Here is an 11132-nt window from a genome sequence, read left to right as displayed (position 1 = left end):
TGTGCTTTATTGCACAATAAAGCACATTCCAATACGCGGCTGCTATTCGTCGCTGTGGTCGGTTACAACGTGGCCTCCGCGGGGTGTCGCCACGAGTCCACTGGCTAAACACACTGCGGCTCTCTGAGGACAACCGCGTTTGGCTTACGTTTAGCGTGGCGTAGGCACCAAAATAGGAAATTAGAACTGCGCGGTGACATTTTGAAGGCGGAGTGTTGTGGCCCCGCCCCACTCCACCGTAGTCTTCGCAGTGCAAGGCATTGAAGAAGAAAGGGGGTGCACAGCGGAGGCCGTGTTTGATTGCCAATAACTCCGCTTCTGCTGAACGCATTGAAGTACTTTTTGCGGCAAAGTATTTCTGAAATAGCCTATTTTCACCTCAAATGTCTTTCTCCACTTTGATAAAAAGTGGTTCAGGGCCACTTTAATTATGCCCTAAAATGAATATTTCAAAATTGTGTAATTAAACCCAACTAATTACCTCACTAAGCACACTTCAAGAAATAGTATGAGTAACTCTAGAGGACAACAAGACAATATACATTTGGTCACATTTCCCTCAGATGTACATGCCTTTAAAGCGAAGCTTCTTTTTTTGGTATGTGCTGCCCAGCCAACTGTGACCACTATATTTGCTGTCTTCAATTTTAGTCTTTTTTGCTGCTTGCCAGTGCTAGTTTCCATGGCCAGTTCCAGGCTGGCTACATTGAACGTCGCCAGTGAGCAAGAGCACAAAGATTGTTGCGCCTAGTGTTGCTTTCTTTAGTTACCAGCCAGCACTCGCATTCATCAGTGTTTGGCTGATGAATCTCCACTCACTGGGCTATATTGTTCCTCATTTATTTGCATTGGGAGTGGGTGTGAACCACAGTTACTGCAGGATCTGGAACCCTCAAGTGCAGTCTCTCCTGTGGTGTCAACATGCCACATTCTGTAACAGCCAGTATCTTTAAGAACTAACTTGTTCTAAAAAATTTTTTTTCCGTCAGTTTTATGTTTCAATTTGCATCCTAAAGATGTATTCAAGGCTTTTCAATTTTATGTGCCCTGCAGCTACAAAGGGCATTGGTATCCTCGCTACATCCATTGGTTGTAAAGCAACAACTTAGCCATCAGAGACACCTTAATTCTTTTGTTAGACAGGCAAATTCATTGTAGGGGTCTTCGCTGCAGATGCGATCACAATACATATGAAAGAAATGGAAGTCTGCTGAAGCATATCCTTCACTTCACAGGTGAAGGATGTGAAATCCTTCATTGTGCAGGTCATTTTTTTTTTTTTTTGTAGCGGAATTCATTCTAGAGAAGTTCGACTGTACTTTGTGTTTATGCTGAAATTTGACTGAATGCAATTCATGTATTGTCATAGCTAGCTAGGTCTTCATGCACCAAATTTTGTCCTGAACCTTGATCTTGGCTTAATCTCATTAAGCAAATGGCCCACCTATGCTACCATTGCTCAGAAAACTAAGCCATACTTTATTTTTAAATGGCTTGAAGAGTATTGAATTGCAAATTATGAAACTTGGCTGTGGAATTGTGACTCCCTGTTCGAAACTATGGAACACACAAACATGTTACTGTAACAGCCAATATCTTTAAGAACTGATTTGTTCTAAAAAAAATTTTCCCTCAGTCTTATGTTACGGTTTGCATCCTGAAGATGTATTCAAAGCTGTTCCAATTTTATAAAGCTCATGAAATGTATGTCTTTAGTATTTTTGTACTCGTATTTGTGTTAGGACTTGCAATAACAAGCTCTCAGAATAACTCCAGAATTAACCTATATGTAATGTGTATGGTCAGTCCCCCCCACTTCCTCACTTCCTAATACAGTGTAGACCGCTTATAACGTAAGTCGCCGGAGTCGCGAATATCCGCACTATAAGCGGTACCGCACTATAACCAAAGCAACAATTTTCAAGGCCCGCACATAGGCAAAACATGTGCACCGAGCCGCCACGCGTATGCGATAGTCAAGGAATGCGGCTAGAACGTTTGCATTGAATGTACAGTCGAATCTCGTTAATTCGAACCAAATGACGCGGCGGCGCCTCCGACCGGCATTGCTCCGGCACCGCCATAGAGTAAAAGCTTAGAAGAGACCCCTCAATGTAGCGCGCGAGCAAAAAAAAAAAAAAAACACAGCGGAAATTTCACCCTCTCTCAAATGGCAAGGTCGCCGATTCTGCGTTGCGCCGGAACATGCGTGTACGTGCCGACGTCTCAGCCATGCTACCGTGGCCACGCGTAGAAAATGGCAGTGAACCCTTCTTTCTCCTTTACGCTTTCTCTACTTTCTAGTCACATGTTTACCGTGCACGCTGCGGCTACGACGAAGCGGGAAGCAGCGGCGTTGTCCCAGGCCGGCCAACGAAACTGCCCACGCCGGCAAACGCCCGCTTCCCGATAGCGGCAGAAAACGAAACTTCGGGGAGCTGGCGCCGGGACGGCCGGCGGGCGTGCACGGTGACAGTCGAAAGTGAGGGAGCTACGAGGGAGGGCGAGGGGAGCCACCGAAGCGGCGGAGTTGCTGAGGTGAAATGCGCTTCCTTGTCGCCCTCCTCCCTCACATTCCACGGTCTCCGCGTGCGCCCTTCGCGGTGCTGTGCCGGCGCCGCCCACTCCCTGAAGTTTCGTTTACTGCCGTTATCGTGAAGCGCGCGTTGGCTGGCGTTGGCAGTTTCGTGGCCTTCGCTCACTATGCGCGCCGTGATATTTCATGACTCGCACTCAAGATTCTGGTTTCAGCCTGACTGGCTGTTCGTTCGCACCACGTGCCCTTCTCCTCCACTTCGTCTTTCTTCCTCGAGCACTCTTTGGGGCACCCGTTTGAGCGTTCGCCGTCTCCGCTGACTTCCGTACTCCTGGGCAGCCGCACTGTAACCGGTATTTCGTTTCACGCAACTGCACTATAAGTGATACGTGTATACATGGAGTGCTATGGGAAAATTAACGGGAGTCTGAAAAGACCGCACTATATCCGGTCCTGCACTATAAGCGGTTACGTTATAAGTGGTCTATACTGTACTACTACTATACTCAAACATTACTGAAATTTTTTTTTTTTACATCTGCTTTTCCAGCATAGGCAATGTCACTACTACATCGCTGTGTCGCTACATGTGTAAATGTAACAGCACACCACATTTCTTTGGATAGTACAAGGAAATTTTATTACCACAAACAGAACAAATTGAACAAAAGATGTGCAGTAAAACAAAATTACAACTGCGCATAGAAATAACCCGCAAGTAATGTAGCACAAATCATTAATGTGTTAAGGCTTATAGGTAATCAGCCCGCAACACCATAGCAGAGTCTTAATAATCATTTAGACTCTGCTGGGCCATGCGTATTCAGGCTACATGGTCATACAAGATGATGATTGTTTTCACCCACTCTTTCACACTAGTTGACTGTGACAAATGTACAAGTTACCGCATAGTGATGAGCACAACTTTCTGTTTTTGTTTCAGCCATGGAAAAAAAAAGATAGACAATACTGCATGAGCCACTAATACTGAAAGAACTTCATGCACTACACTGGCGAAAAGATAGAACACATTAGCTTTCTATAGCCCTCTTTTAACTAGTCAAATTCTTAGCAAAGAATGATGGCATACATTGAATTTGCGTAGTGTTTTTATATTAATTTATTTTAAAGCAAGACTTCCCATGTCAAGATATTTCAGAGTTTTATGGCAAGTTTACTACAGGAAAATTCAGCACTGGAATCATTCATGCCATCCCAAATAACAATGTCAGTAAGACCAATGTTGGACCAACATTGTCCAGCTTAGGACTTATGTCATATAATCGAACTGATGGTTGTTGACAACATGCGCCATCCCAAATAACACTGTAAGCGAGACCAAATGCTGGGCCAACATTGGCAATCACACGTGCCATCCCAAGGGATTAAAGACTGGGCTAATCGTCAGCTGTTTCTTTTCTGTGCCCTACAGTATAGAATAAAAAAAAACAGCATTTGACCAATTTGGGAATCGAGGGTAGCAGTGTGCAGATGTTTCTATAATTTTGCATGGCTTCACTGAAAGCACAAAGCAAGCTTCCTTTATTGTGTTAAGGGTACAACTGTGCTGTGTGGTTGCTTTTAAACTTTTTTTTTTAAGGCGAGCTAAGTGTTCCACATACATAAAATTTGCTTGAGTTTGTGATTCCAAATCAATTAATAAACTACAACACTTGAGAGTGTTGAGGTTTAGGGCACCACCCACAATGAGTAAATTCTGATATTCTCCAAGAAATAATTTTTAACTCTGTAATGTTCTGAAAACAGTTCGTAATGTTCTGAAAACAGTTGGGTAGCAGCAGTTGGAGACTGAATAAGGCTAACCACTTTGCCTCATTTGGTCATTTTCCATGCATGAAGTTACAATGGCAAAGTAACCTCAGGAATCGTAGCCGGTTAAAATACCGGACCAATTGGGGGACATGTTCATGAGAGCGCAAACGGAGCAGATGACGAAAAAGCAGCACCTGTCCTCCATACATTTTTGCCGTCTGTTCTACTACTTTTTCCGAATAATCTCAGGAATCAGAGGGTATCAAAGGCTGCAAGTACAATCAAAACCAGAGGGAGAAAGTTAATGCAAGTCCACATGCTACTCTAATCAATCATTCTCATGCTGGCCAGATCTGCATTCTGGCAGTTCGTGCTTGTGCCGAATTTTCCTTTAATAATCTTTCTTATGAAACTCTGCAAGGTGGTCAACCTTGGCGTGAGCCCTTCACCAGATGCAGGCAATCCTCACTGTGTGAGGAACCTAGCATGCAAACCCTAGGAGCACGCTCATTTTTGTTTTAGGCATTGACAACAGTCTTAGTGGACTGAATTAGAACGAGATGCATCAACAACTTTTGCGCTCCTAGAAATTTCTTGCAACAATAAGCGGACATATATCCACAACCGGTACATTAACAGATGACTTCCATTCACATCAATGTCTGACAGTCTTAAGAGGAAGACTCCGCTTGGGCGAAATCCAATGGCCTGAACAAAAGATCTGCCCCCAAGCACATGACACTCTTTGTCATTTAGGTTGCAACAATCCTCACTGGAACCGGATTATTCGACACCGAGCACTGCAAAATTCTCAATAGAGGCTTCCCCTCAAGTCAGATCTAAAAAAAAAACTCCACTTCAGAAATGTCAGTGCAACTAAGACAGTGTTGTCTCAAATAACAGTGGCACACGGTGTGCAGTCACCCCTCAAGTGGAACAACATGCGGAACATGGACCAAGCAAGCAAACACACACGCACCAAACGTAGGATGAACAGCGCACACAGTTGCAGTGGCACCGCAGCCACATCAGCTCCTCGGAGCCACCGCCAGGCGCTCGATGGTGCGCCTATACTCCATCTCCAAATCCCTGTACTGACTCTCAAGCTGCTCGATGCGGTTTTCGGCATTCAGGCACTGCAGCGTGGCACGGAACTCCTCCGGTGACATCGTCCGTTGCAGCTTCTCAACATCAGTCTTTTGCTTCTGCATAATAAAATAGCACAAAGGAACTGTAAAGTGCATGCATTGGAACATTGCCAAGATGTTACAGCGCAAAAGGACGTGAAGTATGAGTGACACAAATAGAATGGGTGTGTGAATACAGAGTAGTAGTAGATTTGAAATCGAAGATCGAATCGAATCAACAAAGAAATGCCAAATATCGAATCAAACATGAGAAAATTTTTCTTAAACATATTTTCAAGTTTTGCGCTCCATCTTTCCTCTAAATTTTAAAATATAAAAGGACTTTCCCATCTTTATGGCAGGTGGGTTATCATAAGGCCAATCTTCACAATAGACAAAAGCGTGCAGACCGTGCATCCTGTGACTCAACCACTACTTGAGTCGCATCTTTATTGACAAAGTTTAATAAACAGGCTGAAATAAGCGAAAATCTGCTTTCAAATTTCAATAATATTAACGTACTTCTGGAAGAAGCCGACTATCATCTGCTCACACTCGGCCAAGGCCGTCCGCGTAGAAATTAAACTTTGGCCACCTTGCTTATTGCCATCGTAGCCGTCAGGTCCCGCTAATTTCGACCAACTTTGTACGCTGAACTAGCCTAGAACCATGCCAAACTTAAGACCACATGCACGCTTGCCAGCGCGGGCTCACTCCTGGCTGATTCTGGTTAGATGCCTTGGCATACTTATTGATAATGCTTCAAAATGCACAAAGTGGATGTGGCTTCAGTCAAGCTGGTGAAGGACAAAGCCGGTTCGCACCACGTAGCACAGTCAGACTGGAGCATGTGAGTGCAAGGTCGCACTCAAGCCCTGTCGTGCACAAAGCAAATACTGTGCATAGACACTACAGTTGCATGTAGCTGTGGTCTGCTATGTAGCATAGATGCCGCGTCCCCCGCGGAGTGCCGCGACGACTTCACTGGCTAAGCGCAATGCAGCTTGCTGAGAACAACCGCACTTGGTGCGCCAAATTCGGAAGTAGTGGCGTCTACACTGACATCCAAAATCAAACTTGAACTGAGCGCTACGATGACGTTCAGCAGGCGGAGTATTGTGGGCACACCCCATTCCTCTGTAGCCTTCACAGTGCAAGGCATTGAAGAAGGAGCGAAAGCACCGCGAAGGGCATGTTTGATTGCCAATAACTCCGCTTCTGCTGAACGCATTGGAGTACTGCTTGTGGCATAAGTATTTCTGAAATAGCTATTTGAACTTTAAATGCATTTCTCCACTTCGATAAAAAGTTCAGCACCTGACCCGTGATCCTTTCCTTTTATGTCCATGTCTTTCTTTTTTTTTTTTTTTCAATTCGGGAGGATTTGCCACAAGGCATATGGGGGATAAAAGGAAATCGCATATAGAAGCTTCCAACTTTGCATTGTGCAGGAATTGCAGCAATGTGCCTAGAAACCTATCGTCTGTCACCCAACGAATGTAGTTTTCAGGTGCATCTGGCTTTAGTTCAGGCTTTATTGGGATCTTAAGCCTGATCGCCAGTGTTCCAGGGCACAGCGAAAGCAGGCGTCAAGCATCTGTCCATGTCTAAAGTGGTGCTGTTTGCAATGAATTCACTGTGCGTACAGTGAAATGTCGTTGATACGATTCCGCATAACGTTTTTCGGGATGTTTTTTTCTTATACACAATTATTTTCGGATAATACGGTTTTCGGATGATTGGTTTTATTTTCCAGTTCCGTGAAGATCATATCAACGAAATTCCACTGTAATTGCTTTGCCAACTGGCCCAAAAAAGGTGCTAGCCTTCATACCTGGTAAGGTGCGTTTAGCCGGTTCTTCACTTCCAGGCGGTATGCTTTATACTGGCTGGCATTCGCAGTGTTCGTTGCTCGTAATCGAAGAATCTCATATACTCTCCGTGCCTGCTTCTAAAGAACAGAAAGGCAAAGAGGAGGGGTACAAGATCCTTAAAATAGGAACACCCTAGCAAGTGCTCACAAACAAGACATTTACAAAGAATATGTTTTGCATGTGTGAAGAATACATTTTGCATCATGCAGAAGTCATTCTTTAAAAGCATACTAAAGGGCACTCGACACAAAAGTGTAACAACATTGTTTCTTAATGATTCGTGAACTTCATTCAAAAGCCTAAGAAAAAAAAAACACATAAAAGTAAAACTTTGTGGAAACAGGCGTGTCGGGTGTTTCTGAACGTGAGCTGCAAGTTCTCAAAATACCGTCGAACCCACTTATAACAATATTGAAGTGCCACGAAAATTCCATTGTTGTAACTGATAATTGTTCTAACAAGGTTGCATGAAAAACAAAGAAAGAAAATAGGGGGATGGCAGAACTGTTGTGAGAAAACTATACTGGCGGGGAGACCAGTGCCACTCCCCCACCACCTTCCTCCATACAGCTGCCGATTGTGTTGACTCGTTTAACTGTGCAACTCTGCTTCCCCCACACTCCGATTGCCTGCAACAAGCCGCGGTTGTCGGCGTTCAAGAATGGCACGGCTATAACAACTGCAAAGCGGAGTCACGGGCGGCAGCAAGTGACATGCGAGCTCTGCTGAGGCATTGCTTTGGTGGCCTCAAAAGGGGCAGTGCTCTCAAGCTATCAGTGCAGTTAGCAGGTCCATTCGTGTTTCGGAGGGGTGGAAGGGTGACGGGAGAGAAATGCGTGAGATGGCATGTGGTGGCTCGAATTTCTTTTTTCGTTTCAAGGATTTCGCATTCCATTACCTTTCGGCAGACACACCCAGTGGCCAGACTTCGTTATAACCAATAATGCGGCCCGAGGGCATTGTAGTAAGCAGGTTGCTTCACCATAGAAAACATACAAAAGTTGACAGTGCAGCAGCTTCTCGTTGTTATAACCATTATATTGTTAAAACCGGTATCGTTACAAGACTGTACATATGACAAAACACGAAAAATATACATGTATACTGTGGAATCCCGATTATATGATTTTGAGGGGACCACGCAAAACCATCGTATACAGTTGAATCCCCCAACAACGAACTCCACTACAACGAAATTTCTGCCATAACGAAGATTTTCCGGTTCCCCGTCAGCTGCCGATAGAAAGTATACAGTAGAACCCCGCTGATACGTTTTTCAGGGGGCAGTAAACAAAAACAAAAACAAAAAAAAAACGTAAGAGCCGGGCGACGCAAGAGCCGAGAAACAGGAAAAATTTTAAAATTAGTAGTGGACCATTCTTACACCTTATTTTCGCTTTTGCGTGCTTCGCGTGGTGACCATGCTTTAAAAAAAGTCGCAGTTACGCCCGAAAGGCGAAGCATCGATTGCGATAGCACATTAGTAGAGAGGTATACGAAGCAAGGATAGTAGTTTAATGGGCCATATAAAGTTGTAAACGTTCGCTTATTAACTACATTAACAAGAATGGTCCTGTGAAGAACGTATCAGCGGGGTTCTACTGTATTCAGTACCATCAAGCGCATTAGAGATGCTGCACTTTTTAAAGGAGTGCACGATTAAAGTTCTTGGGTAAATGCCATCCTCGTTGCGGCGCACGCACCTGTGGCCCCCTTCTAATGTTGTTTTCTCATCGATGCCCGAAGTCCTGCCTCGCTTGAACATTTAACAATGCCTCTACGGCTAGCACAACTATTCGTTAGAAAGCGGCACTATAGTGGCATCGCCTATTTGGTGCCATTACAATAACGCCACGCCGCAGGCCGATACTACAACATACCGATACTACCGATACGACACAGGTCATAATGGCGACGTCACTCACAGGGTTCGTACACAATATTTGGCTGGAAATTCAAGGACATTTCAAGGATTTCAAGGATGCAAAAAGGCAGAATTCAAGGAGTGTTAGCGTAATTTTATTTCCTCACATGACTTAGGAAAGGAGCCCTATTTTCGCATTAATTTCTCTTTCAAGAGCTGTTATCTCCGCTTCTTTTTCTTTGGCTGTTCGACGGAAACTTCGTCGCCTTTCGCCTTTCTTGAGGCTCTTCAAGGCAGATTCCCCCATCGTTGCAATGTCGACCGTCTTCTGACATAATGCGCACATTGCTCGATAAGGATCGCTTGGTTCCGGTCTCACCCAGTGACGATAGTCCGTATGTTGCAGCCACACAGGCTGAAACTTGCACTTCCCGCCTGGCATCTTGTCAAAGTAAACACACAACGCAAACGCAAACTTCACTGAAATGGCGCGCACGAGGCCGACAAACGGCCCGACTATAGTACCTAAAAGACACATACTAGTATGCCGAGAGCGGGTGTCGCGGTAGCACCGAGTGTGATGCCTGCCGCCGCCGGCCGCTTGGTGCGCTGCACTTCGAGACTGTGCCGGACCATGCTGAGACATGGGCGGACTTCAGGCAAGAGACGACGCGAGTCTCCCCATTTGCCCGGCGATCTGCCTCTTATGTTCTTGTCCCAATCCGCAATACGTTCGGGGTCTGCGGACGCGCTGGGTAATGAGATGAGCCGTTTCTTTCCGCGTCTCTGGGAAATCGCTGTTTCGCGACCTGTTCAAAGTTTCTTTAGACAGACGAGTGCACACATAGATGCAAAAAACCCACTCACAATAAGAAAAGACTGCAACGAAAGCGGCAGCAAGGCGAGAAATGAACTAAGCATTGCAATCGACGCGTAGCAATCAACGCATCGCAAACGAACGCGAGTCGAACACCGCAGGATTTAGCATGGTGCCGACAGGCATCGCCGTCTGGTGGCCCGCGGCGGCAGGCATCACAGCCCGCGCCACCGTCCCGCGTTGGAGACTCTCGGTGGACGGCACACTAGAGTATATTCTAGGCAAGCGTATATTATACGCAAGCCGAGCGAGCGATATGTCTCGCATTGGATTGGATTTCCAATGCATATTAGTTGCCAGACGACGTAGGGGCTGCGAGATTTAAAACCGAAACTTCCTGATGTTGCCCTTTAGTCAACACAGCTTGTTTTCATGGGCATTCGTAAGCGAAAGGGCCTTAAATATCAGCATGACTTGCGGAGGTACATCGTTAATTTCCTCTAGCGCAGGGGTTCTCAGGTACGTTCATCCCAGGGAACCCTGCTAAGCTCCATAAAGTGCCAAGGAACCCCCCCCCCCCCCCCCCCGATTTAACCGAATTATCGAGGGTATCAAGAAAACAAACAAATGCTGCACTACGTCAACACGCTTTTATTTACTCAATGAATCGTCAAATCTTGTTTCTATTTAGCACAAGACCAGTGCGGAAGCTGAAATTCTCTTCTCTCATGACTGATTAGCGCTAGCAGCGGCGAAGGGCTCGCGACATGCTTCGCGGCGCGCGTTTTCATCTGAGACGCGCTTTGCACCAACGGGCGCACATCCCGATTATTTTTTCGCAACTCAGCTGCTCGCTAACAAATTGTCCGTCCATCGCGATGTAGCCGGTGCTTTTTATCTTCGACAGCTTTGCACTGAGTAAAAGCGAAACTACTGCTTGCCGCAACCGTTGTCGACGAAACCGCGGCCGCTATCGACGCGATCATGGACGGCGACCTTGCGGTTCAGAAGGCAGGCGGCTGATAGACGCACCAAGTCAAAACGAAGCTACCTTTCGCTGCAAGAAGTGCGGACGAAACTGCGGTCGCTATCGACGCTGCCATGGGAGGCGACTACGCAGTTGTGAAGGCACGCAGCCGAC

The 11132-nt window shown here is 45.8% G+C and overlaps 1 protein-coding gene across 3 annotated transcripts in view; it reads right to left on the bottom strand.

Annotated features, from left to right (window-relative positions):
* Window positions 1-3149: 3149 nt before the first annotated feature.
* Window positions 3150-11132, bottom strand: part of LOC119455459 (histone acetyltransferase type B catalytic subunit) — a 35177-nt gene continuing 27194 nt past the window's right edge. For 2 of the 3 annotated variants that reach the window (XM_037716865.2, XM_037716866.2), the window contains exons 10-11: window positions 7271-7387; window positions 3150-5514 (exon numbers count right to left, since the gene is read on the bottom strand). In XM_037716865.2, the coding sequence (XP_037572793.1) occupies window positions 5338-5514; window positions 7271-7387 (294 nt within the window). In that variant the 3' untranslated portion in view covers window positions 3150-5337. The remainder of the gene's footprint in view (window positions 5515-7270; window positions 7388-11132) is intronic. The other variant, XM_049668795.1, reaches the window with a different exon arrangement.

This window comes from Dermacentor silvarum, chromosome 6, assembly GCF_013339745.2.
Source record: "Dermacentor silvarum isolate Dsil-2018 chromosome 6, BIME_Dsil_1.4, whole genome shotgun sequence".
NCBI classification, from domain to species: Eukaryota; Metazoa; Arthropoda; class Arachnida; order Ixodida; family Ixodidae; genus Dermacentor; species Dermacentor silvarum.
The sequence above is the reverse complement of the archived record's forward strand: the minus strand, read 5'-3'. Positions and strand labels throughout refer to the sequence as shown.